Genomic DNA, 24737 nt, shown 5'->3' with positions numbered 1-24737 from the left:
ACTTTTGCAATAAAACAAAGCTATGTAGACTTAACTCATATAATGTAATGTACTACACACGATTTCATTGATTCGATTCATGATGATAATGATTTTTAATCAAATTTGTTTCATTCCTCAAGGTTTGAAGTGACAAAGCATAAAAACAACGCAATTAGTAGCTTAGACATCTCAAAACCATGATACGAAATTAGTTTGCCAATAATTGCATACTAACCACATCAATTAAACATCAACCATGTTCCCACAATTAACAACGACAACACTTAATCATAGTTAGCGACACATGATACAATAATTCTTTATTAGTAATTTTTATTACCACCAAACCAACAACAAAAATCATATTCCCCACCATTAGCATACTTATATTACATTTAACAACTATTAAAAGTGACCAACAATAAGCCTCCCTGGCGGACGTTATGGTGTAATAATAGGACTTCTCTTATAAGTGGTTTATGCATGTGGCAAATTCTTCAAGATAGGCTCCTCACTAAGGTTTGACTTCTTCAGTGGGGCGTTATCAATGATGCTCGTTATGTCTTTTGTCAGCATGGGATTAAGGATAGAGATCACCTTTTCAATGATTGAGAGTTTATTCGAAAAGTGCACCACTTCACTTCTCTTTTCTTTCAATTCCCTTGGGCTTCTTCTTTTGATATGGCTGTGAAGAGTATGAATAAAGCGTGTAGGAAGAGGAATAGCAAATCTCTTATCTCTTCTATGATTTGGACTGAGACTCTCTATCAGGTGTGGTTACAGCGGATACTAGGGTGTTTGGGGCACATGCTATGTCCCCTAGTCAAGTTGCTCATACTATCATCTTTAGTGTTGCTACTAGGCTAGATGATGCTAGTAGAAATAGTCTCATTTTGTGGTTGGAGTTGATTTTCGGTTTTTGCTTGATCGCTTTGGCTGTTTTGTTTGTTGGTTATTTGGCTTTCTAGTTTTTGTGGTGCTTCCCTTATGTGTTTAGAGAAGTGTTCCTTTAATTGTCTGGATTGTAAAAGGTTCTTTTGGAGTTAATATATTCCTCTTAATTGTCAAAAAAAAGTGACCAACAACCCTAACTATTTGAGAAGCCGGCGATGAATCATTCCGCTGTGGCGTGAGATTTTAAAGGCAATGATGTCTTAGATTAGTTTAATGTTTTTATTGTGTTAATTGCTTTACCACATATTCGATGTTTAGCAGATATGCTGCCGAATTTTCCACTCACCTTTTTAAAACTAATCTTTAACGTATAAATATTTTCTTTTCTTTTAAGTAATACCCGAATTTCCTCCCGCCCTTTACGATTTTAGTTTCATTTATGGGGTTGGAAATTCAGGGGTGTTACCAGTGATGTTTTGTTACAAGGCCGATGTTGCCTGTTCTTAATTATGTTTAAGTGTGCGTTTATTTTCTTTTGGTGTGTCCAATTTCAAGACAGATGCTGCTAAAATTTCAGCACGATTTTGTTTGGAAGTTTTTCTATAATCCCTTAAAAATCAATCAAACTTTACTTCTTTTCTTTTCCTTTCTTTATTTTTATTTTATTTTATTTTAAATGTAACACCCGAATTTCCGACCATTTGATTTAGGACAGATGACATTATTCACATTTCAAGACAGATGACATTATTCACATTTCATGAGAAACAAATCTCTTATATAGTGGTGAGATGTGGTAGAAAATTTTCTATTTTTAGTCTCATTCTTTTTCCTCTCGATCTGTTCAATTTTTTCATCTTTAAAAATTCATACACTGTAGACGTTTTGATCCACAAAAACCTCATTTCTATGTTATTTCTCTATAAAATTATCATATTGTGAACTTTAAATCTTGTTTGTCAATCAACATTCAAAAAATTGTTAAATTTAGGTTTTGCCTTCCCCCAAAAATTTGATCATCATTACAAAAACATAATACCCTTTGTTCACAAGAATGAACCACACACATTGACATACACCCATCAAAAACACAATACAACACAGCTCAAAAACATCTTCGTCATTTCTCCCTCTTTGTGCGGTTGCCGGTGAAAAAACCTCATCGTTTTCTCTTTAAGGTAAGATCTTTCTTCTCCTTTATTTTCTTACTTCGCAAACTTAGTGCTTCTTAATTTCTCCTTAATTTTTTTTATGGTTACAATTATGAAGTATATCTTACTTTTGCCGATTGTTTGATCAATTTTTTTTATTTCTTTATCATTTTTGGATTGATGGGGTTTTTTTGGGGAGGATCTTTGGTGAAGGAAATTCAGCTAAATTGGTTAGCTTAGATTTGATTTATTCTGATTAGGGTTTTTGTATTTTTGATGTGGGTGCAAAGATTTGTTTTCTTTTTTGTTTTTTTTTTTAAAATTTAAGATGTACCCATGTATAAGGTTTTCTTGTTAAGTGTTTTGGGTGGATGATTGATTAGTTTTAGGGTTTTTTATTGGTGTAAACGTTTGATGTTATTGCTGAAGTTATGTTAGAATTTTGTGAAGTATAATGATCGTAGATTTAAAGATCCTTTAATGGGTATTTGATATTTGATGTATTTTTTGTATTTTAAAATAATCTTATTTACCTATGTTTGCATTTGAGTGGCTATCTGAGTTTCTATGCCGAATTGATAAATTGTACAGATGAATGATGAAGGTTATATTAAGGAATGAACTATGGTGGTCTTTTCCTTTACTTATTTGAGTTCAATCCTGTTGATTTTTTACTTAGCTGACATGGTTGAACCTCCGAATGAGGAGTGGGGAAAGAAGAATTTCTGTGTTTAGTTTTATGCTTTTATTTTGTATCGTAAATTGGTGATGTTGTATGCATTAGCAGTTTTATCTCTTAGTACTGTTTTTTGTAAACATTTGAGTTTGTTATGAGATTTTACGAGTTATGACGATCATAGCTAATGATTGAAATAGGTGAAATGGGGTATGCCCTCAGTATGCTGAATTTATAGCTTGTCTAATTGTCACTTGTTCTATGACAAAAGCTTAATTTTTGGTATCCGGGTTTGCTTTGTAATGTGCTGTGCTGTGAAACAGTTGATTGAGCTGATAGAGAAGATACGAAATGGATCGTAAAGTGATCGAACTGGAGCAAGGATGGGAGTTCATGGGGAAGGGAATTACAAAGTTGAAGAGGATTCTAGAAGGATTAGACGAGCCTCCATTTAACTCTGAAGACTACATGATGCTTTACACGTAGCTGCCTCAATTTGTGATTTTTGATAAGTTATAGATTCAAAAACCTTTGTTGCACATCATTGAACCTCTTTTTTGGTTGCAGGACAATATACAACATGTGTACTCAGAAACCACCTCATGATTATTCTCAACAGCTTTATGACAATTACCGACAGGCATTTGTGGATTACATTAACTCAACGGTGAGTATTCTGTGCATTTTGGGGGCCTTTTCATGCTTGTCAGGGATTATTTGTTTGTTAAACTATTTTATGTGCACATTCTTGCGGATGATTTGACCCAGTAAAGCAAAAAGAGTTATTGGGTATGATGTATATCTTTGATTGCCCCTGAGTGCACGGTGCTTCATCTTGCTGTCAAATTTGGAAAAGATTGTTTTTTTTATACCCTGGCCAGTTGGCCCGGTTGTTGTAGCTTTGACGGGCATCTGACTTGCGACTTTTAATGAAGATATTTTGTGTATACAAGCTAATTTTCTGCTAGACTGGATGACTGGATGACAGGATGATATTGTTTTTTATACCCTTGGTTTTTTTCTGGTTATGAGTAAAATTTTTGTAACTCCGTTTTGCAAGTCTAAATTCTGTCATACATGGGCGTCACACTTCTAATACTTTATGCCTTTTCTGTTCCCTCCTATTTATTTGTAATAGGTTCTACCTTCTTTACGAGAAAAACATGATGAGTTTATGTTGAGAGAACTCGTGAAGAGATGGTCAAATCATAAAGTGATGGTCAGGTGGTTGTCTCGCTTCTTTCATTATCTGGATCGGTACTTTATTGCTCGGAGGTCGCTTCCTTCTCTTAATGAAGTTGGATTGACTTGCTTTCGTGATTTGGTAATTTACATATCTACCCATTTCTCTAAAAAAACATTTGAAGTTTGATTGTTTTTGTTATTACTTGCTTGTATAATCATCATAGCGCAAAAATGTGGTAGCGGTGATTGCCAAAAGGGTGAGATATCCCTTGAAATGGCCCCAAACACAGTTTTTATACAACTTTATGCGGGAGGAAATATCAATTCGTTGTTTTTTTGAAAACCTTTATAGCAGAGCCGGTGCGATGCTATGCGGCTTTGTTTTTTAACTATAATACTCATGAACCCTTTTATCTTGTCATCAGGTTTATCAAGAAATATCAGGCAAAGCAAAGGATGCTGTTATAGCTCTGGTAAATTTCTTTTATGAAGCTTTTCTAAAGCTTTTGCATATGGTTACACAGAGTTGATAGCTGGCACAATGTTTTTAAATAGATTGATGTAGAAAGAGAGGGAGGTCAAATTGACCGAGCATTATTGAAGAATGTACTCGATATATATGTTGAAATTGGAATGGGACAAATGGATCACTACGAAAAGGACTTCGAAGCACATATGCTGCATGATACCGCTTCTTACTACTCGCGCAAAGCCTCAAGCTGGATCCTAGAAGACTCGTGTCCAGAATACATGCTGAAGGCAAGCATTTTTTTTAACACTTCATTTCATTGTGGGTCTGTGGATGCTGGAAGCCTTGTATGACTAATCTATTTTGCTTTTGGGCCATAGTCTGAAGAATGTTTGAAGAAAGAGAAGGATAGAGTGGCTCATTATTTACATTCGAGCAGTGAACCGAAGCTTCTAGAGGTTAGATTTCGTTTTTACCCTTGTTTAATTCTTTTAAGCTTGGGATTTTCTGCTGTGAAATTCCCTGACTTCCTGTGAATAGTGAGTGTATTCCTAAAATGTTTCGGTTTGTGTTTTTTCTGGCTTTCCTCTATACAGAAGGTGCAAAATGAGTTGCTATTGGTTTATGAAAACCAGCTATTAGAGAAGGAGAATTCTGGATGTCGTGCTCTATTGAAAGATGACAAGGTATAGTCATCTTTACTGTTTCACATATAAGATTTTGTTTTCTTTTATATGATTTTTCATTTTTATTTGCTTGTTTCTTGCATCTTGTATTTTTGTTAGGTGGAAGATCTTTCTAGAATGTACAGACTTTACAGTAAGGTTACCAAAGGGTTGGAACCCATTGGCAGTATCTTCAAACAGGTAGATTTTTCCCCATATTTTCAGCTGATTAAGATCTGCTTGTCTTTATAAGTTTCTAATGTGAAATATTTTTGTGCAGCATATAACTGATGAAGGGACGGCCTTAGTGCAGCAGGCTGAAGATGCTGCAATGAGCAAGGTGCGTCACGTCTTAATCATATTTTTACAAAATGTTACTTCTTAAACATACCTAATCTATCAATTTTTTTAAGGGTTGTCAAAAATGGAGGTGAAATATTTGTAAGCTTTAAAGAAGTGGATTAATATACATGACCTGCTCATTTATTCATTATTATATGCCTCATATTCTTGGTGTAGGATGATTTAAATTTTGGATGAATGTTAATTTAAGTTACTAGAACTCTTCATTTTGCTTCACGTACCCGTGTCCGATCCTTGATCCTCGGACATTGGTATGACACTTAGACACTTCATTTTAGGCGTAAAATTAAATATTTAGACGTATCGGACACTTGGACACGTACCGGTGTCCAACATCAGTACCCAAGTCCAAGTAACATAGATGTTGATAGAGGGATTTACTAGCATACTCTCACACTTTCTGAATTTTTTTTGTGGACAAGAATGTAGCTTAATGAAATTATGCCCATTCACCAATTGCTAGTTATTATATGTCTCATATTCTTTGTTTTAATATATTATGTTTTCTTTGTCACACTACTTTCTTGGCAGGCTGAAAATTCTGGCGGCTCGCATGAGCAGGTAGATCTCACTACATTTAACTTCATTTAAAATTTCAATGGGCCATATGAGTTGACCTGTTTTTTCTTTTCATTAGGTTTTTGTCAGGAAAGTGATTGAGTTGCATGACAAGTTCATGACTTACGTCACTGATTGTTTTAACAGCCATACAATCTTTCACAAGGTTCGATTTTGTAAAAGAATTTTTTGGTCGTTTTTCCTCTTTCCATGATGTGAGCTGACTTTTTTCTGTTTGTATAGGCTCTCAAGGAAGCCTTTGAGGTATTCTTGAATAAGGGTGTTGCTGGTAGTTCAAGTGCTGAACTGTTGGCTACATTCTGTGATAATATTCTCAAGAAGGGTGGTAGTGAAAAATTAAGCGATGAGGCTATTGAGGATTCACTTGAGAAGGTAATTTTCTGTAATTTTCGGAGCTTTATTGCTACTACAGTTTTCTATTACTAAGATTTTCTTCAAAAAATATCTCTAGGTGGTGAAGCTTCTAGCATATGTCAGTGACAAAGATCTGTTTGCTGAATTCTATAGGTTAGCATTTTTTCCGTCCTCCCCTCGTCCCAAGTCATAATTTTCAGATCATTCCTTATATGGCTGTTTTTATTGATATATACTTCAAAGCTTGCTCACTCTCTTAATTTCTAACAGAAAGAAGCTCTCTCGTCGGCTACTCTTTGACAAGAGTGCTAATGATGATCATGAGAGAAGTATTCTAACGAAATTGAAGCAGCAGTGTGGGGGACAGTTTACGTCGAAGATGGAGGGGATGGTACATTACTCTGCTTTCCTCCATGATAGCTAGTCAAGTTGGGGAATGTTATCAACTTTGTTTGACCTTCTTGCTATTACTTCAGGTGACAGACTTGACATTGGCGAGGGAAAACCAGACTAATTTTGAAGAATATCTTGGACAGAATCCAGATGCTAGCCCTGGTCTTGATTTGACCGTGACGGTTCTGACAACCGGGTTCTGGCCAAGTTACAAATCTTCTGATCTTAACCTTCCTGCTGAGATGGTATCAATTGCTTTTTAGATTATACTAGTTATTAGTTTTTGTGGTTTCTTTATGGGAGTGAGCTATGTTACTTGGACTCTTCATTTTGCTTCACGTACTTGAGTCCGATTCTTGATGCTCGGACATTGGTATGGCACTTAAACACTTCATTTTACGCATAAAATTGAATATTTAAACGTATCCGACACTTGGACACGTACCATTATTCGACATCAGTTACAGAGTCCAAGTAACATAGGGAGTTAGTTATGATGTGGCATGAGCATATGGTAATTAATTCTTGTTACTTTCAGGTAAGGTGTGTTGAAGTTTTCAAGCAGTTTTATCAAACTAAAACAAAACATAGGAAGCTGACCTGGGTTTACTCATTGGGAAGTTGTAATATTAATGGAAAATTTGGTCAGAAAACAATTGAATTGGTCGTTGGAACTTACCAGGTATTTATATGAAATAAAATTTTCATCTGATGCCTCATTTTTATAATCTTATTTTATCATCATGAGGTTTTCTTCGCTTGTAGGCTGCTGCTTTGATGCTTTTTAATACATCAGATCGATTGAGTTATTCCGAAATTGCTACTCAACTAAACTTAGCTGATGAAGACTTGGTCAGAGTGCTTCAATCATTATCTTGCGCGAAATATAAGATTCTTCTGAAAGAGCCAAGCTCAAGAACCGTGTCCGCAACTGATTATTTTTCATTCAACTCTAGTTTTACAGACAGAATGAGGAGGATTAGGGTATTATTTTTATCCTTCTCTGATTTTGAATTGTGTTTGCAATGTATGCTTTGGGTAGATTTCATTTTTTTTTCTTGTAATGTTTTATTGTAGATTCCTCTTCCTCCAATGGACGAAAGAAAAAAGGTTGTTGAGGATGTTGACAAAGATAGAAGATATGCTATTGATGCCTCTATTGTACGGATTATGAAAAGTAGAAAGGTTTTGGGGTATCAGCAATTAATCACAGAGTGTGTGGAGCAGCTTAGCCGTATGTTTAAGGTAAGGCTTCTTTTCTGTTAAGTCTTACCTTTATATTGCTTCTATCCGAGAATGTCATAAGGGAATCTATCCACCCCTTCTTTACAACGTGATGGTCTTAGCCTCTTAAATGTTTCATTTCATCTTCTTGAGTTGTAGCATTTTGTTCTTGAATCAAGATGTGAACCTTTACAGATGGTATTGTGTGGAAAGTTAGATTCGGATAATGATAAAGTTAGATGTTTGAGAACTATGTGAATTCAATAAATTTAAGGGGGTGTTTGGTATAGTTATTGTAATGGAAAGGGGAAGGAAACCGATAAAAGTATGGTAAGGAAACCAAAAGTGTTACTTTGAAATTTTGTTTGGAAGTATACTAAGTAACCGAAATAAAGCACGCCGTCTTTTTCTTCCTTTCATATTCCTAGCTTGAAGAAATCAAATTTTAGTAACCCTTTGAATCTCTTGTCACTTACCTTCTTGGTCTATTCTCTCACCACCATAACCACCACCATGCACCACCACTCCTAACATTTTCTCTCTCTCCTCTCACTAAAAACCTCTCTTTACCTCTAAATTATCATCAAATTCTTTATTCTTGTTCACATTTTGATCTCTATCGTTTTTAATTTTTTTACCATTGAATTAAGAATTAGATTCACCTTATAAGATGCTTTGAATAAAATATGGAAGAAGAGAAAATGAGTTTGGAAATCTTGACCACAAGTTGAAGAATGTCGGGTATTGCGATGGTAGATGAAGGTCGAGTGATATTGGCGGTGAATCAAATGGTGGAATTTAGTTTTGGTATTGGATGAGAGGAGTGTTCTCTGCTTTTTATAATCAAAGGTGAAGAAAACTTTTGTTTCCATTAGATCATTAGCGGTAACAAATAACGTAATCTATTACCGCTTGATAACCCATTCCATTACTTTTCTTATCAAATAAACAAGTAGTGACGGTATCCATTATTTGTTTTCGTTTTCATCTTAAAATTTTACCAAACCAAACACCCACTAAAAGTGTTGCCACTGGCATCAACAAGGAGAGCATACTGGATGACGTCCTAATGTTGCTTTGAGTTCACCTTAGGTAGTTTCAATTTTCAAATATCAAAGGATAAGGAGATATGGATAGGTAAATAAGATGACAAAATATCTGTCTGAATTTAGGTGGGAAACCGCAAAGGGTGTCCTTTTGGAACTTCTATGATATAGAACTCATGCACATTGTATTTATAAGTTATGGATGAATTATGGTTGGATGGATTATGGTTTGAGTTCATCTTAGGTAGTTTTCAGTTATATCATGAGTGTCTTCCTATTGGATTGTATGTTATATTGCAATTGTGAACCTTCCCTGGGGCCATTTGTTGTGAAGTTGATAGTGTATGTACTATTTTGTAATGATGAATATTTTATGAATGTTTATCTAGACGATATACCAACCACATGACGTTTTCCAAGAGGCATTGAAGTAGCTACCTCCTGGTGAACAACCTTTTCCTTGTAATAATGAGGAGCTTATTTCCTATTGACCTGTTTTATAAACTCACAAATATCATCCGCAACTTTAAGAAGTGCAAATGAGTTTGTAAGTCATTTTACTCTTGTCCAGTAAATCCAATATCACTGGCTACACTGGAAATGGACAAGGTTAACTCGATAATTATGTTATACATTTTGTGGGCAGTGGGTCTATGGAGAATGTTTTTCGTTTTTGCGGCTTATGAATTTTTGTCAATAGAGTTAAAGGCAAGTAGACAAACTAATGCAGCTTAACATAGGGATTAGGAGAGTAGGGAGATATAGTAGTGTATAAAGGTCTGCAGGCAGATAGGTATGTTGAGCTGTCAACGGAAGCTGAAGTGATGACTTAGGTTTGTGGCCTTGTTTTTGGAGTTAGGAAAATAGGGACTTGTAGATCGCTTTTCTTAATGAGAATAGGCGCTGAACCTCTGACTTTGGCTTTTAGTCTTTTACTATGATGAATGACTTTCAAGGGAAACAAAGACTTGTTTACAAAATTTTGGCCAGGGCTTTTACTGGATTCGTGTGCTAATGGTAGGGAAACTCTAGAGATCATTTTAAGACGGTTGGACAGTAAAACAGACAGATTGTCTTTGTTGTTTCTTGTTCCATTAGGCTTGTTTCCTATCTTTTTGCATGAATCCCATGCAAACCTTACTAGGTGGATATGATAATCTGGTGCTGTTAAAGACAACCTGGGATTGGGATTATTTCTAGTGCTTGGATTGCATTCTTTGGGGACCCATTTCCATAATATTGAACATATCTAATTATTCTTCCTCTATTTCACTCTTCTCTAGATTTTGTCTCCATAGGGTAGGTGTTTTATGTAAGACAGGTGGAAATTGTTATAAACGTAGATCAGAATTTGAACCCGGATAGACTAAAAGGCACATTGAGAAATACTGATGCGCACCTGAGGCTCACTGATTTTCTCTTGGAATCTTTAATTGTAAGAATTCTGCCTGATCTCAATGATGCGAGTGCCTCATGCTGCACCTAAGCTCTTGGATTTGTCGCCTTAGTCCACCAAAAGTTATTTTAACATGGAAAAATGACCATGAATAATACAAAACTTATACTAATTTTCCTACAATAATACCAACTTTTGATTAACCATAAATAATACCAACTTAGGGGCGTGTTTTTCTATAATAGTACCAACTTTTGTTTAACCATTAATTTACCTTTGATTTTTAGTCAAATAATATACTATAAACAAAAGTTGGTATTATTCTAGGCAAACATCTCTTAAGTTGATATTATTCATGGTTAATTAAAAGTTGGTATTATTGAAGGGAAATTAGTGAAAGTTTATTTTATTCACAGTAATTTTTCCTTTTAACATTGGGTAAAGTTAAAGAAAATTTAAGATGAAGTGAGAGAGAGAGTCTTTGTGATGAAAAGATAAAGAGTTACTCTCTTATGGTGTTTTTAAATTTTGGAGGGGAACCAAAACAATGAGTTGTTTTCTTTACTAAGTGATTGATATGAAGGTATGCTAATCATTAACCTTTTTTGAGGGTAATTGTTTCACCACATCCGTTACCTTTTCTTAATCAACAAGTTTTGTATGAGACTGTCTCACCTTGGATTAGTCCATACCAAAGGCCCATTAGTAAAATAATAAAATAAAATATGAATTCACACTCGTACGAAAAGGAATTTTTTTAAATAGTTTGGGTTGACCCAATTGAAGTGATCTCACGGTGAGACGGCCTCAATAAAGAATTAGTGTTTCTAAATTGTGTGTAAACAAATACCATTTCTTTTATAAATTGGAAGAGTAGTACTTTATTAGATAAGCCACACACAATCACGAACCATTTTTCATTCTTCCCCTCAGTTGCCTCTCTTTTGTACATTACAAACTAAAGTAGCTAATTCCTTTTTTGTACATTAACGCTTAACCTTACCGTTTCTCTCTTTTAACTATTATCATTCTGTTAAATGTGCAATCTTCATACAACGACCCTTTAGTCCCTTTGAGTTTGCTACCAAGATGGCGAGAGAAGGGGTTTATGTTATCGAAGTTCATGATTTATTCTATAAGTTATTGAATCTTGATCGTTTTTTGCTGTTTTCAGCCTGATTTCAAGGCAATTAAGAAGAGGATCGAGGATTTGATCACCAGAGATTACATCGAAAGAGACAAGGAGAACCCACAACTATTCCGGTACTTGGCTTGATCATATGCTCGTGTTTATACGAGCTTACTATTCGGTGTTTACTTCGGTATCAATGTCATAATGCTAAATTGTCGAGATTAAGTTATGATGTACAGAACTTCCGGTTTCAATGAGTTAAAATTCGTAGTAAAACATAATTTTTTGGGGCTCATGCAATCTAAGAAACCAAATAGACGACGTTTGTCAATTTGAGTAAGCTGTTTAGCTCAAATGTTGCTTTGTGAAGTAAGATTATCCAGAATTTGGATGTATGTGAGATGATGTATAATGTATTTTCTTTGTATTCTCCTCATACTATTTTAAGTTCTTCGTATTTTCTTTGTTATCTACAAACTTTCGCGTAAACTCCTGAGTGTCGATACTTGAGACTTTGAAGAGAAACGAGCTAAAAGTGTTTAATTATCTTTCTATCTACAAATTTTCGACTCGAGTATTGAGACTTGAGACCAAAGAGAGAAGTGTTAAATAACTTACAAATAAATTGTTGAAAATATCTTAGGTTTTGATTATTGGTATCAAATGATGGTAATGAATAATGATGATATATTTTAGCGGCAATATTCACAAAATATTAGTACAAGTCATTTGATGGTGGTGGAGTTTTTTGCCCTCAAATGTGTTTTTTTTATAATTTTTCATTACTATTAAATATTATATTTTTAAGTGGTAGTAAACATAAATGAATTTTATGTAGGAAAAAATTAATTTGGATATAACTAGTATGATTATAAATTTGTCAAGTGGTTTTCTTGATAAAATTATGAGTTTTCACTATTATTTTTATAACCTTATAACCTTCAAATACCTTGAGAGCAACTTCAATAAGATAGGCATATTTTATAGCAAGTTTAATCCATATACCTAGCTCTTTTACCGTGCTTACTATTAGTTCAATATTCTTATATTAATTGTAAATCCGGACCGAAATAGGAGGAAATCGGGTTAGACTAGGACCGGGAACCATCAGTCTTCCGTCTTAGTATATTCAAAAATCCGGTCTTTCAGTCCAAGAGATTTCGGCCAATTCGGTTCCGGTTTGCACTGATGCACACCTTTACTTCCGATATGGTTGGTCCTACTTCATTTTCGGACCTTTTTAGTTTTGTCTGACCGGAATAAAAGAAATATTTTACACTTTAGATTAAAAGATTAAAGATAAAACATAAATTACACCAAATGCATAGCAAATACTTATTTAAATAGAGAAATAGAAGGGGAGGAAAATAAGGATATAACTGTTCTCCATTTAGATATTATCATAAAAAAGTAAGGATGACAAATAAGGAAAATTGAAATAGAAAGATGATATCATTCACATTTGTTTAGAAACAAATCTCTTATATAGTGGTGAGATGTGGTTAATAGGGCTGACTTTAAACAAGTGCAAGCCGTGTCTACTCCAGGGCCTAAAAAGTTTTAGTTTGCAGCTAGTGTTAAGATTTAAATTTTTCTGTACCTTCCTTCGTTCCAATTTACTCGTAATGTTTGCCTTTTCACACAGTCCAATGCACTAATTCAACCTTTAGTATCTCTAATCATGTATAATAAAAAATTATAAAAATTTGAAATTAATAATCTTTGCAATGAGACAAATCAAACAAGATCTCACTTAACTATGTTTTAACCTATAGATTAAAAACTAATCACAAACTAAGAGTGATGAATAAATATTGTCATTTTTATGTTGCGACTAAAATGGAACGAAGGAAGGATACAATAGTTAGGGGCCCATAAATAATCTTACGCCCCGGGCCCTAAAAACCCACGACCGGCCCTAAGTAGAAAATTATCTATTTTTAATCTCATTTTTTTTCCTCTCGTCTGTTCAGTTTCTTCGTCTTTATAAATTCAGGGACATTCTAAACGTTTTGATCTATAAAATTCTTATTTATATATTATTTTACAAACTATAAATTTATCATGTACATGTTGTAAAATTTAAAATTTGTTTGTCGATCATACATAAAGTTGTTAAATTTAGGTTTTGCCTTCCCCCAAAAATTTGATCATCATTACAAAGTACAAATGTTGTAATGGCCGGAATCTAAAGATTAAGAGGACCATATTGGCCTTGTTTCACAAGAATGAACCACACACATTGACATACACCCCTCAAAAACACAATACAACACAGCTCAAAAACATCTTCGTCATTTCTCCCTCTTTGTACGGTTGCCGGTGAAAAAACCTCATCGTTTTCTCTTAAGGTAAGATCTTTCTTCTCCTTTATTTCCTTACTTCGCAAACTTAGCGCTTCTTCATTTCTCCTAATTTTTGTTTTTTATGGTTACAATTATGAAGTATATCTTATTTTTGCCGATTGTTTGATCAATTGTTTTATTTCTTAATCATTTTTGGATTGATGGGGTTTTTTTGGGGAGGATCTTTGGTGAAGGAAAGTCAGCTAGATTGGTTAGCTTAGATTTGATTTTTTCTGATTAGGGTTTTTGTATTTTTGATGTGGGTGCAAAGATTTTTTTTTTTTTTTTATAATTTTTTTTTTACAATTTAAGATGTACCCATAAATTAGGGTTTCTTGTGAAGTGTTTTGGGTAGGGATGGCAATCCAGTCTGAATCCGACCCTGGTCCGACTCAAGGAAAATAATCCCATTTGAGTTAGAGGGAAAAGTTATCCGACTCTGAATCCGACTTTACGACCCAAGTCCGAGTTAGAGACGGACCGGAGTTGGACCTTATTAAAAATCCGACACTCCGACCCGACCCGACTTCGACTCCGAAGCAAATCCGATTTTGGATATGACTTTTACCCCAATATTTTATTTCCTTTAAAACTCTAAACGTGACTAATTCAAGCTCTCTCTCATACTAAAACTCTAAACGTGACTAATTCAAGCTCTCTCTCATACTAATTGTAATTAGAATAAACTTAGTATTTTTATTTAGATTAATCAATCAAAATACAACAAATCAGATGAAGAGAAATAAAATACAACAAATCAAAATGCGAGAAAAATTTGTTAAATTGTGATAGTAGGACCATTTCTCTCGTTTAACTTGAATTCAAAGTGCATATTTTTTTGTTAAATTGTATTTGAAAAAAAATATTTTGTTAGTTCTGTATGCTTTAAAATCATTAGTACAATATCATAACGATAAAGTTTGATAATAATCCAATTTCGCATCCGACTCCATTGAAGGTCCAAGCGTCCGAGTTGGGACAAACTTGGAGTATACATAAATTATAATCCGACTCTGAGTGTTGGTGGACCGAAAAAACGTTCGACTATTATCCGGAGCAAAGTCGGAGTATGTATAATCCGAGCCGAGTCCGACCCGTTGCCATCCCTAGTTTTGGGTGGAAGATTGATTATTTTTAGGGTTTAATTTAGTACTTATTTCAAAAGAACCTTATAACCTTCAAGAACCTTGAGAGCAACTTCAATAAGATTGGCATATTTTATAGCAAGTTCAATCCATACCTAGCTCTTTTACCCTGCATGCTATTAGTTCAACATTCTTATATCTAAACCTTACATGCTAAATGATAATTTTACCAATTAAGTATTGAAATATTGATATATTGTAATTTGCTTATTGATGAATGCGGTTTGCTGTATGTTTCCGTAACTTATTAGGATGTACAGTACATATAATTAGAACTAATTATTGTTGCTGTTGCTGATCTATAATACATCCCCTTAAAGCTGCAAGATAAAACAAAATAGCAGCATATATTTAGGATCATTAATAGCTCTCACTAATTCACTCCGTCCGTTAGTTTTATAGACATTCAATGAGTAACACATCTCATAATATAAGGTATGCGCTTAGAGCATATCCTTCATCCATTGATATTGTTGAATGTGATTTTGTAGTCATCACTACTATGGATTTAAGGTGATGTACTATATTTCATCTATGTGATCCTGATGGAATTATGCTATTGCTACACATGAATTGTTGTACATTACTCTATATTACGATACATAATTAGTTGGGAGGAAAAAGTTTCTATTACCAGAATGCTCATCTACATTTACACCAACTGTATTTGCTTGCAAGGCAAAAGTTAATTGTTTGAGAATGTGATACAAAGGATTAAATTATGTTGTTGCAGTTGACTTGTTAACATCATACTATCTAATGTAAATTATTTTCTTTTTTTTTAAATAATAAAACTAATTAATATTTATAGAACTTACTCAATTATCTCAAAATAGCTTAAAAACATGTAACACCAATATCTTATTTTCTTATATTTAAAATAAAAATTCAAATCGAGAATATAGCGAGGTACTCCATCTAATGTAATTTTGTTGTTTTAGAGTTGAAATGGTACTTTATTTAATGTAATTTTTGAGATAATCTTATTCCGCTCTCTTTTAAGTGCCTTTGATCTCTCTGTCTTGTAAGATATATGTCAAAAGAACTTCTCACAATATCTAAAAACCTTAGTTGTAAGAAATATCTCTAATACAATTTGTTTGATGAGAGTTTGGTGAAGCTATCTATTTAGCCTTTTGATTTTGGTCCAGGTAAGATCCCATCTTATGATTTCCATTAGTTCTATGATCTTTGTCTCTTCATAGGATACTACAAATGTCGTCTCTTATCATCTTCATTTGAGATTGAAAAGTAGATCCCAATTCGTAATGAAGATTAAAAATTAAATTATAGATTTGTCAAGTACTTTGTTGAATTGCGCTTGTGTTTTTTGGGTTAAATGTTGAAATTTTGGTCTTCTTGTCTCATGGTGACAAAGTCAGAGTCTTTATGTATCCCAAAAACATTTAAGGTACTTGTTGCTACCATTTTTGATGTTTAACTAGTTGGTTGTGTAGTGCTATTTTTTAGTTTGCTCATAATGTGAAATGTATAATTGAATAGTTCAATTTGATGCTTAATCACTATTAAAGTGGATGTTTGAATTTTGATCGTATTGGTTTAAGAATTAAAATTGTCCTAGCTGTGAATTTTTCCCGGAAATGTTAGTATAGAAATTGGCACTATATATGACAGAGTTCAATACATCAATGCAACCATGTTCGTATGTTAAGGTTGAGTTAGTCTATTATTGGAAGGTTTTTATGATTTAGTAGGATTCAGAATCAGCATTAAGAATTTAAAGGTAAATTAAAAATAACTTCTTTGTTGTTACATGGGTAAGGTTGCAACTTACATGTACATCTGATCATCCTGCTTGGTATTACGACAATGGCTTCTATAAAATATAAACTAATGAAAATGACATAAATCTATTTCTTTGTCTCGTCATGTTACCTTGGTTTATATAAATCAATGAAAATGACATAATGCATATGTGAAAGATATATGTTGGGTTGAGATCGAGTCTTGTATGAATTGAGGATCATATAAGATCTATTTCTTTGTCTAGTCCTATTACCTTGGTTCATTATCATTATGGAGATAGAATCATATAAGGTTACTGTAATGGGTTATCAACGAATGTTCATCTTGAATTTCTGTAATAAAACAATCATATATGTCTACCTTCATAATACTAATCAAGGAAACAACACACCACCGAGAACGTAGCCTAAGTTGGGTGAACCTCGTAAATCTATGTCTTTGCTCTTATTTACATTGTTATTTTCTTTGGTAGAGTAATTTGGTTCATCTAAAAACTTCATACCTTCGATCTTGGTGACATTAGATACAAAGTTTTATACTTCAGGCTTTAATCTAGTGATCATTTCTGCTCAATATCTTGAAACTTATAAAAGCATTTTCAAATTCAGCGAGTGAAACACATACATAGGCATGAAAATACAAAGCAAAACCAAACTGGAATTTTTAAGTACTACATTCCTTACCATATCTAGCCCAAAGCTGTGGCTCTACATCAAAGTCATTGTCCTGTCTACTTCTTTAATAGCTCTCTTGGCAAAAGCTTTAACATCATCCTCTTTTAATCTCCACCATTAAATCCTACGTTCTTTTGGTTTCTTTACCTTTGGTCTTGCTTGAAGACAAACATCTAGGATAAGGAGTTTGTGTTGGGTGGTTATGCACTCTCCTGGGAGAACCTTATTGTTTAGAGAATTGCTTGTATCTATCATCCTTGTGTAGTTAAATTGGGTTGCATTTACTCCAGTTCTGCAAGTCACCAGATCATTATTTCTAATCTGAAAACATGTGCTAGCAACCCACAAATCGTTTAAGAGTGCAAAAACAAAAATGGATTCCCCTTCTGTATTTCTGGTTCCATAGCCAAACTTCCTTGAACGTTTTCGTAGCCACTACTACATACCCCTACGTGTTCATTCAAATCACCTACACCAGCAAAAGAAAGGGAAAAAAAGAAACGAGAACTGATTATGCTGAAATCTTACCTTGAAATAATGAAGATTTGCGATCCTAAAAACAGAGAGATTTTTAAACGAGTGTTAATAAAATGATGAATGAGAGATAAGGTTGCTGATGATGAACAATTTTAATGGATCAAAAAAGGTTTTTATAGAGAGAAAGGAGTAGGAATTGGTGGGTAGTGAGGTGTTGCAAAGGTACGCGCTCTAGAATCTTCTATTTGATCTCGTCCTATTCAAAGAAAGAAGCACAAATTGGTTGGTTATAAAATATAGGTGAGGTTATTTTTAACAAATAAATTTAATAGATGAATTAAAAATAAATAAGGAAAAGTTGCTTCTAAAAAGTCAACTTATAACACATCTCCTGATTCGTCATTCCAAATCCAAATCCCTTTGAACATCCCAGGAGAAAGAGTGATAGTGTGCCAATCACTATATTCATCTTATTCGCTCATCAAATCAGGTCCTTTTTTTCATTTCAACCTTATTCTTGCTTTCTTAATAGTTGCATTATCGGTTCAGTTTCATCAAGTATATCTCTTTTTATCAAATATGTGATTAGGGTTTTAAGGATTTCGATCGTTTTTCTTAAAATGCCCCCTTAATTTGATTTCATTTTGTTTTTGTCTTTTGTATTATTAAGGGTTTATAAAGTTAGTTTTGAATTTGTGAACCTTTTGGAAAAGTAAATTAATGAGTTGAAAGCATCAATCTTTCTAACTTTTTGATTGTTTATTGTGCTTCCATTTGAAATATATTATGATCTTGTAATCTAGATTTGATCGTACTTTTTTCTTTTTGGGTCATTGTTTCTTGTTGGGATTAAACTATGTAGGTTGAATTGTTATGGCTTGGAGGGCACAGTTATCGAAGAATTTGAAGGAACTTCGAGTCCTTATCTGCCAAACTTCCCCCGCTAGTGCTGAAGCTAGGTACTTTATTAGATTTTTTTGATGTTGATTAGTTTCCTTTGCTAAATATGTTTTTTCTTCTTTTTTTCCCCACTTACTTTCACCCCAAATTATCACAATTGAACTTAATTGAACTTATTTGAACTTGTTATTATGTAGTGAATATGTGAGTGAAAGTGATTGTAAAGCCCAAAAATTAACTAAACAAAAATAAGTTAGTAGATTTGAACTGATCTAAACTTATTAATTCATACGACTATATTGAAGTGTACTCAAAAAAGTTGGGATAACTGATAAACTAATATGGTTCGAATTTGTTGAGATTTGCTACATTACCTTGAATTGGATTTTGTAGATATACACTTACTGTTTAATATTTACTTAGTTGGGTATTGTGTCATATGCCCTTACTTGCACTTGCTTTTGAATCTTGTTAGAGCTTTTGTTGAGAAAAATTACAAGGACTTGAAGACATTGAACCCGAAATTGCCTATCTTGATCCGTGAGAGTCGTGGTATAGAGCCGCAACTTTGGGCTAGATATGGTAAGGATTGTAGTACTTTAACAATTGCAGCTTTGTTTTGGCTTGTATTTTCATGCCTATGTATGGTTTTCACTTGCTGAATTTGGAAATGATTTTACAAGTTTCTAGATATTGAGCTGAAATGAACACTAGATTCGAGCCTAAAGTATGAAACTTTATCTCTAATATCACCAAATTCAATGGGATGAAGCTTCTAGATGAAGCAAAGTACTCTACCAAAGAAAATAACAACGTAAATAAGAGCAAAGACAGATTTTTAAGGTTCACCCAACTTAGGCTACGTCCTCGGTGGTGTGTTTTTTCTTTGATTAGTATTAAAACAATGGAGTTCAAAGAACTCTTACAATGGAGGAATTACACTAGAGAATAGAATAGAAGTAGCCTATGTGTTTAGGCTTAGGCTTTAGAATGATTACATGAAATACAATGAGTGTAATAGCCTGCAGAGTACAAATTGATTCAAAACATGTTTGCATCATTCGAGCCACATTATGCTTGCTTGAGCAGATTCACTGTTTTGTACGACACTGAGTGCTCGTTCGAGCAACTATCATGCTCATTCGCGCACAATTTAGTTTTTGTTCATTGACTTCTTCTGATCTTGTGCCTCGATTAAGGCAAAGGTCTTTGTTCTGATGCCTTGTTCGAGCCCAGGAGCCAACTCTTGCGCTTCCTCATTAAGTCACTTCATTACACATCTTCAATACTCCCATAAACACTCATGCATTGAAAATTAATTGCACACTCTTAATGGTGCACTAAAGTCACGATAACTCCAACATGAACAATTCTAATGAAGACGATATGCATTAAATGATAGAAACAATGAACATTACATGATTGGTAATTCTCTTAAATTGATGACTTCTTCACCAACAAAGAACACCAAATATATATATATATTCTTAGTTTTAAAAATTGCAAAGTACACCGAGGCGCTAAAGGCCCTTTGAGGCAAGAGCTTTTTGTACGCGAGGCACGCGTTTTTGCTAAAGCTTAAAAATCAATTTTAAAACATATATAATACTTGAAACAACATGATATTCATATTTTAGTATCAACAAGCTTGAAAACATTTATTATTCTTGTGGTATACGCCACTTTAGCACAAAAGTGTTATAATGAGAATACAAATAATTTCAAAAGTTATTTTCTTCTTTGAGTGCCTTTTGTTTTTCTTAAAAAAGCAATGGTTTTTTCAACTTCATATTCAAGTAAATTTGAGTTTTGAATTTACTTCTTTTTCGAACAAACGAGCATAAGTTAATTACCGAACTCAACAAGGAGGTGCACCAGGCGCACAAGGCGTAAAGCGCATTGAGGCGCCGAATGCGCATACCTCTTGTAGTGGGCGTTGCCTCACCTAGCCGAGGCGTTTTTGTTCGAGCTCGAGTTCGAGGCACACAAGGCACAAAGCGAGGCACACATTCTAAAACTAAGATTATATTTCATAAACTTGACTTGCAGGTGGTAGTTTTCTCACCCTTTTATAGTGCCTTTTGATATAATTAAAGGTTTCTTAAAGACACAATGAATGCTTCACTTTACTTGTGCCACTAAGCAAGTGATCAAATGTGTATGGAATTGGAATGTGTTTGGAACAAAAACACTCGTTGAAAATAGTATGCAAAATGGTTTATAGAGGTAATAGTTTAACAAGCCACTACCATTTTGGATCAGGCACCTACCATGCTTTTAGTTGGCACTAACTCATCCAAACGGACCAAATGCGTATGTGTGGAGTAGGCACCTACCATGCTTTTAGTTGGCACTAACTCGTCCAAAATCCAAATGGACCAAATGCTTTTCTATTTCTATGCATCAAATCATTGCAATACTTTTGGGAACCGTTCACTGAATGCTCTAAATTCCAATAATAATTGTGGAGAGTATACTATTAAAGACCTTAAAGACCTTTAACTCCATTTTGTGAAAGACAAACTATCCAATGCACAAATGTTCGAGATTGAAGCAACAATTAGTGTAAAATCTTAACAAGCAACAACAAATGTTGATGTTTCTTTGGACTTAAATCAACATTTCGTATCCGATCACTTGAAGATGAAACACATGGAATAAATATTTTAAATTGCATTGCGCCAAGAAAATCTAAGGCCATGTGTTCATTCATTTTTTTATCAAGCCATAAAACTCGCATGTCTGTAAGGTGGCTAAACCTTGAACTCACATAGGTATTTTCTCACTTTGTAGATAAATAGTGTGCCCCTGTGATATGTAACTCATACCTTGAAAACTTTAATCAAGATCATTAATCATTGTTGTTTCCAAACATTTGATAAAGGAGTTCAACCACATTAACTTCATGATTGATGTTTTTCAAGCATTAGATTGGGTTTCACCAAAAGTGTTTATCTAGGCTCATTTGAAGCATGTTCATAAGACTCTTTGCTAAAGCTTTTATGAAGTGATTAATTAAATTAAATGTGTTGATATAGTTAAGACTTATGACACCATTCTTGATTAGTCCTTACACAATACTATGCGTCACTACTTACTATAATATGTCGCGACTTTTTAATGTACTCTTTACTGTAGGCCTTTTCCAAAAAAATCCATTTAATAGAGCACATATTTAATTAAAGACCCACAATTTTACGAACAATAAGAATAATTTTATATCCATATGTAATTGTAGTGATTTTCAATACTAGTGTTTTTTTATCATTATTGGCTACAACCTTAAAGTTTATTAGTTTTAGTTGCCAATTATCTCTCAATATTTTTATTCTCTTAATGTATTTATTACAATTCATTAAACCACAGTAGCTTAAGCTTTATTGTGTTCGACGTGCTTGCTACACGTACACTGCACTCGCGGTTAAATAAAATTTTCAATCTAGCTTATAAGCTTTTACAACAAAGGAATTTTATGCATGGGCTTCTAAGCCATTTCTCATCCTTGCCAACTGAAGCTAATGCAATAAACATGAACGCCTTTGTGGAATTAGATGTTGCACATCGTCACATGGCTAGAAAAAGATATTCATCTACTAAAGAAGTGTTAATATCTCATTATTAATTTAAGTTGCATTCGAATAACCATTTAATGTTGAAAGAGATCTAGGACCAAGCCATATTTGATGGATTCTTTTAAATAGGTCTCTCTTTATAGTTTTCCAGTGATATGCACCTAATATAGAGTATGTTTATAATTTATTGGGTCACCTTCTTCACTATACACTATGGAATTACAGTATTAAGCGAGTCCCTTTTACTTTTAAACCACATATACCTCAAGATTTATTCCAAAGGTTTCTTCTTTCTTTTCCCACTTACTCCTTAATAATAGGTTGGGAATTTTCATCCTCATCTCCAAGTTCTTATGTTTCATCATGAACAAATGCCATCCAGTTGTAGGTCCTTAGGCCTACTCATCAATGAGAAATGCTTTCATTGAAAATTGTATCTCTTAATTAATTCAATAATTGAATGAATCGATATCATTTTATTTTGTTCCATGATGTATGATTATTTTGAATAATCATATATAAAAGTCACTACATAGTTTTTCTTCTCTGCCATGTCTTTAAGGATACGCCCCGACAAATGAAGTTATCATTCCCGCGCCTCCTCTGTTCATCCAACGTTTCCTCTTCATTCTCGACGGGCATTGCTGTGCTTATTGCATAAACTTATAGGAAGAACTTTTTCCTTCTTGCCATCTCTTTGAAATCAACACTTTCAAACCTTTTTTAACTTGACGAAGCTGTGAGTTATCTCTTGAAGAGGATTAAATTTTGCACAAGTTTGTTGAATAATAATGCACTAATACAACAATGACAATAGTAAATTACAAGGAGATTATAAAAATAACGAAAATTACAAGATCAATAATATTCTTATGTTGATGAGTTCTTAATTAACAAGCCTACCAGATGACCGTAGATTATATTTTGGAAACTATCCCTTGAGCAATACTTGAACCCTTTTTAGTGTCTTTGGGTATACTTGAAGTTTGCTTAGAGATACGATGAATGCTTCACTTTGTTTGTAACTAAGCAAGTGATCACACTTATACAAATTTTGAATGAGTTAAACGAAAAACACTTCATGAAATAGTTTGTAAGACTATTTTTTTGAGTTGTGTTTAATTCTTGAGAATTGGCGGTGACTCGACATCGGTTTTGCCTACTCGCTAGTTTGTGCTCGTTTTTAGTAATTTGAACAACTATCCTTGCCCTTGCTGCCATGAAACTTTTTGGTGCACATTCTGTCATACATGTATTTGTTTCGCGCGTGCTACATTTTGATCCCAAATAATATTGTGTGTTTCACCCCTTGGCATTATATGTTGCAATATTGACATTTCTTAATGTATCTTGTAGACTTTGGCATTGAAAAAGGTGTTCGTTTGCATGGCATGAATGAGTCGCAAATATCTAAGGCACTCGAGGATCTTGTTAAAGCCGGGGAAGGTCTTAAAGCATGAGTCTTCCCTTTTGGAGTCGGAAATCAGCTATCATTCTATTTGATTCTTTGCTTCGACCATACTTGTAACGGAATTTGTGTTTTGTATGCTCCTTTTGTTCCCCTTGTATGATATGAATGAACTAACATTCATATTCTGTAAGCAGAAGAGCACTAGGCAATGGTCTCTGTTTAACTTTTGCCTTCACCTGTTCCTGAGTTTGAGCTTATGCTTACTCTAATAATCGTTCTAGAAAATAACGTTAAAGGTACTAGAAATTAACGTTTAATTTTATATTTTGAGAAATTCAAATAATGTAGGAGTATTAGAATTTTTGAGGAACCTTTTATAATTTTTTCACAAATTCTTGTATGACCAATACGAGGGTTATATAGTCTGATAATAAAAACTTTTAACATAATAGACATTTTGCATAAATTCGTCTCACAGTAAAACGATTTTATGTTTTTAGTATAATGGACCATTTGTGGATTTATCTCACGGTGAAATGGTCTTATACTTTTAGCATAATGGATTTTTTGTATAGACTTGTCTCACGGTGAGATGGTGTCATACAAGAGAGGTGAAACACATGTTTTTTAAATCGTGCAAAAGCCAAATGGAGACATCAAAGATTGGAAGGAGTAATAAGCACTATACAAATCTGTCTATATATTTGCCGGGGTTAAAAGTTTAAGAAAAGTTATCGTAAATGATAAACTTAAAGATTTTCCTAAAATGATACTAATTTTTAATTTATCATGAATAATATTTTGAGGAGTCTTTCCCTCTAGCATCCAAACAAGTCATTTAATAAAGTTAAATATTTTATATTATGATACCTTCAAAAGTTGACATTTTTACATAAAAATACAAAGTCGAGATTTTTATGATTAAAACACCTAAAAT

The 24737-nt window shown here is 33.7% G+C and overlaps 2 protein-coding genes across 3 annotated transcripts; both read left to right on the top strand.

Moving 5' to 3' along the window:
• Positions 1 to 1825: 1825 nt before the first annotated feature.
• Positions 1826 to 11966, top strand: LOC130810428 (cullin-1). Of its 2 annotated transcripts, none has more exons than XM_057676490.1 (20): positions 1826 to 2054; positions 3027 to 3185; positions 3271 to 3370; positions 3842 to 4027; positions 4314 to 4361; positions 4444 to 4647; positions 4738 to 4815; positions 4954 to 5043; positions 5143 to 5223; positions 5303 to 5362; positions 5917 to 5946; positions 6023 to 6109; positions 6187 to 6336; positions 6416 to 6471; positions 6589 to 6709; positions 6795 to 6956; positions 7250 to 7393; positions 7477 to 7695; positions 7789 to 7956; positions 11552 to 11966. In XM_057676490.1, the coding sequence occupies exons 2-20, from the start codon at positions 3055 to 3057 to the stop codon at positions 11651 to 11653; spliced, it is 2217 nt and encodes a 738-aa protein (XP_057532473.1). In that variant the 5' UTR covers positions 1826 to 2054; positions 3027 to 3054; the 3' UTR covers positions 11654 to 11966. The 2 variants fall into 2 exon arrangements, with proteins under 2 accessions (XP_057532473.1, XP_057532474.1); XM_057676491.1 differs by lacking the exon at positions 1826 to 2054 and adding an exon at positions 2089 to 2257.
• Positions 11967 to 13589: 1623 nt separating this feature from the next.
• Positions 13590 to 24122, top strand: LOC130810427 (NADH dehydrogenase [ubiquinone] 1 alpha subcomplex subunit 2). The gene is made up of 4 exons (XM_057676489.1): positions 13590 to 13860; positions 18780 to 18876; positions 19293 to 19399; positions 23746 to 24122. Exons 2-4 carry the CDS (start codon positions 18791 to 18793, stop codon positions 23847 to 23849), a joined length of 297 nt encoding a protein of 98 aa, XP_057532472.1. The 5' UTR covers positions 13590 to 13860; positions 18780 to 18790; the 3' UTR covers positions 23850 to 24122.
• The last annotated feature ends 615 nt before the right edge of the window (positions 24123 to 24737 follow it).

This window comes from Amaranthus tricolor, chromosome 4, assembly GCF_026212465.1.
Source record: "Amaranthus tricolor cultivar Red isolate AtriRed21 chromosome 4, ASM2621246v1, whole genome shotgun sequence".
Lineage (NCBI taxonomy): Eukaryota > Viridiplantae > Streptophyta > Magnoliopsida > Caryophyllales > Amaranthaceae > Amaranthus > Amaranthus tricolor.
The sequence above is the reverse complement of the archived record's forward strand: the minus strand, read 5'-3'. Positions and strand labels throughout refer to the sequence as shown.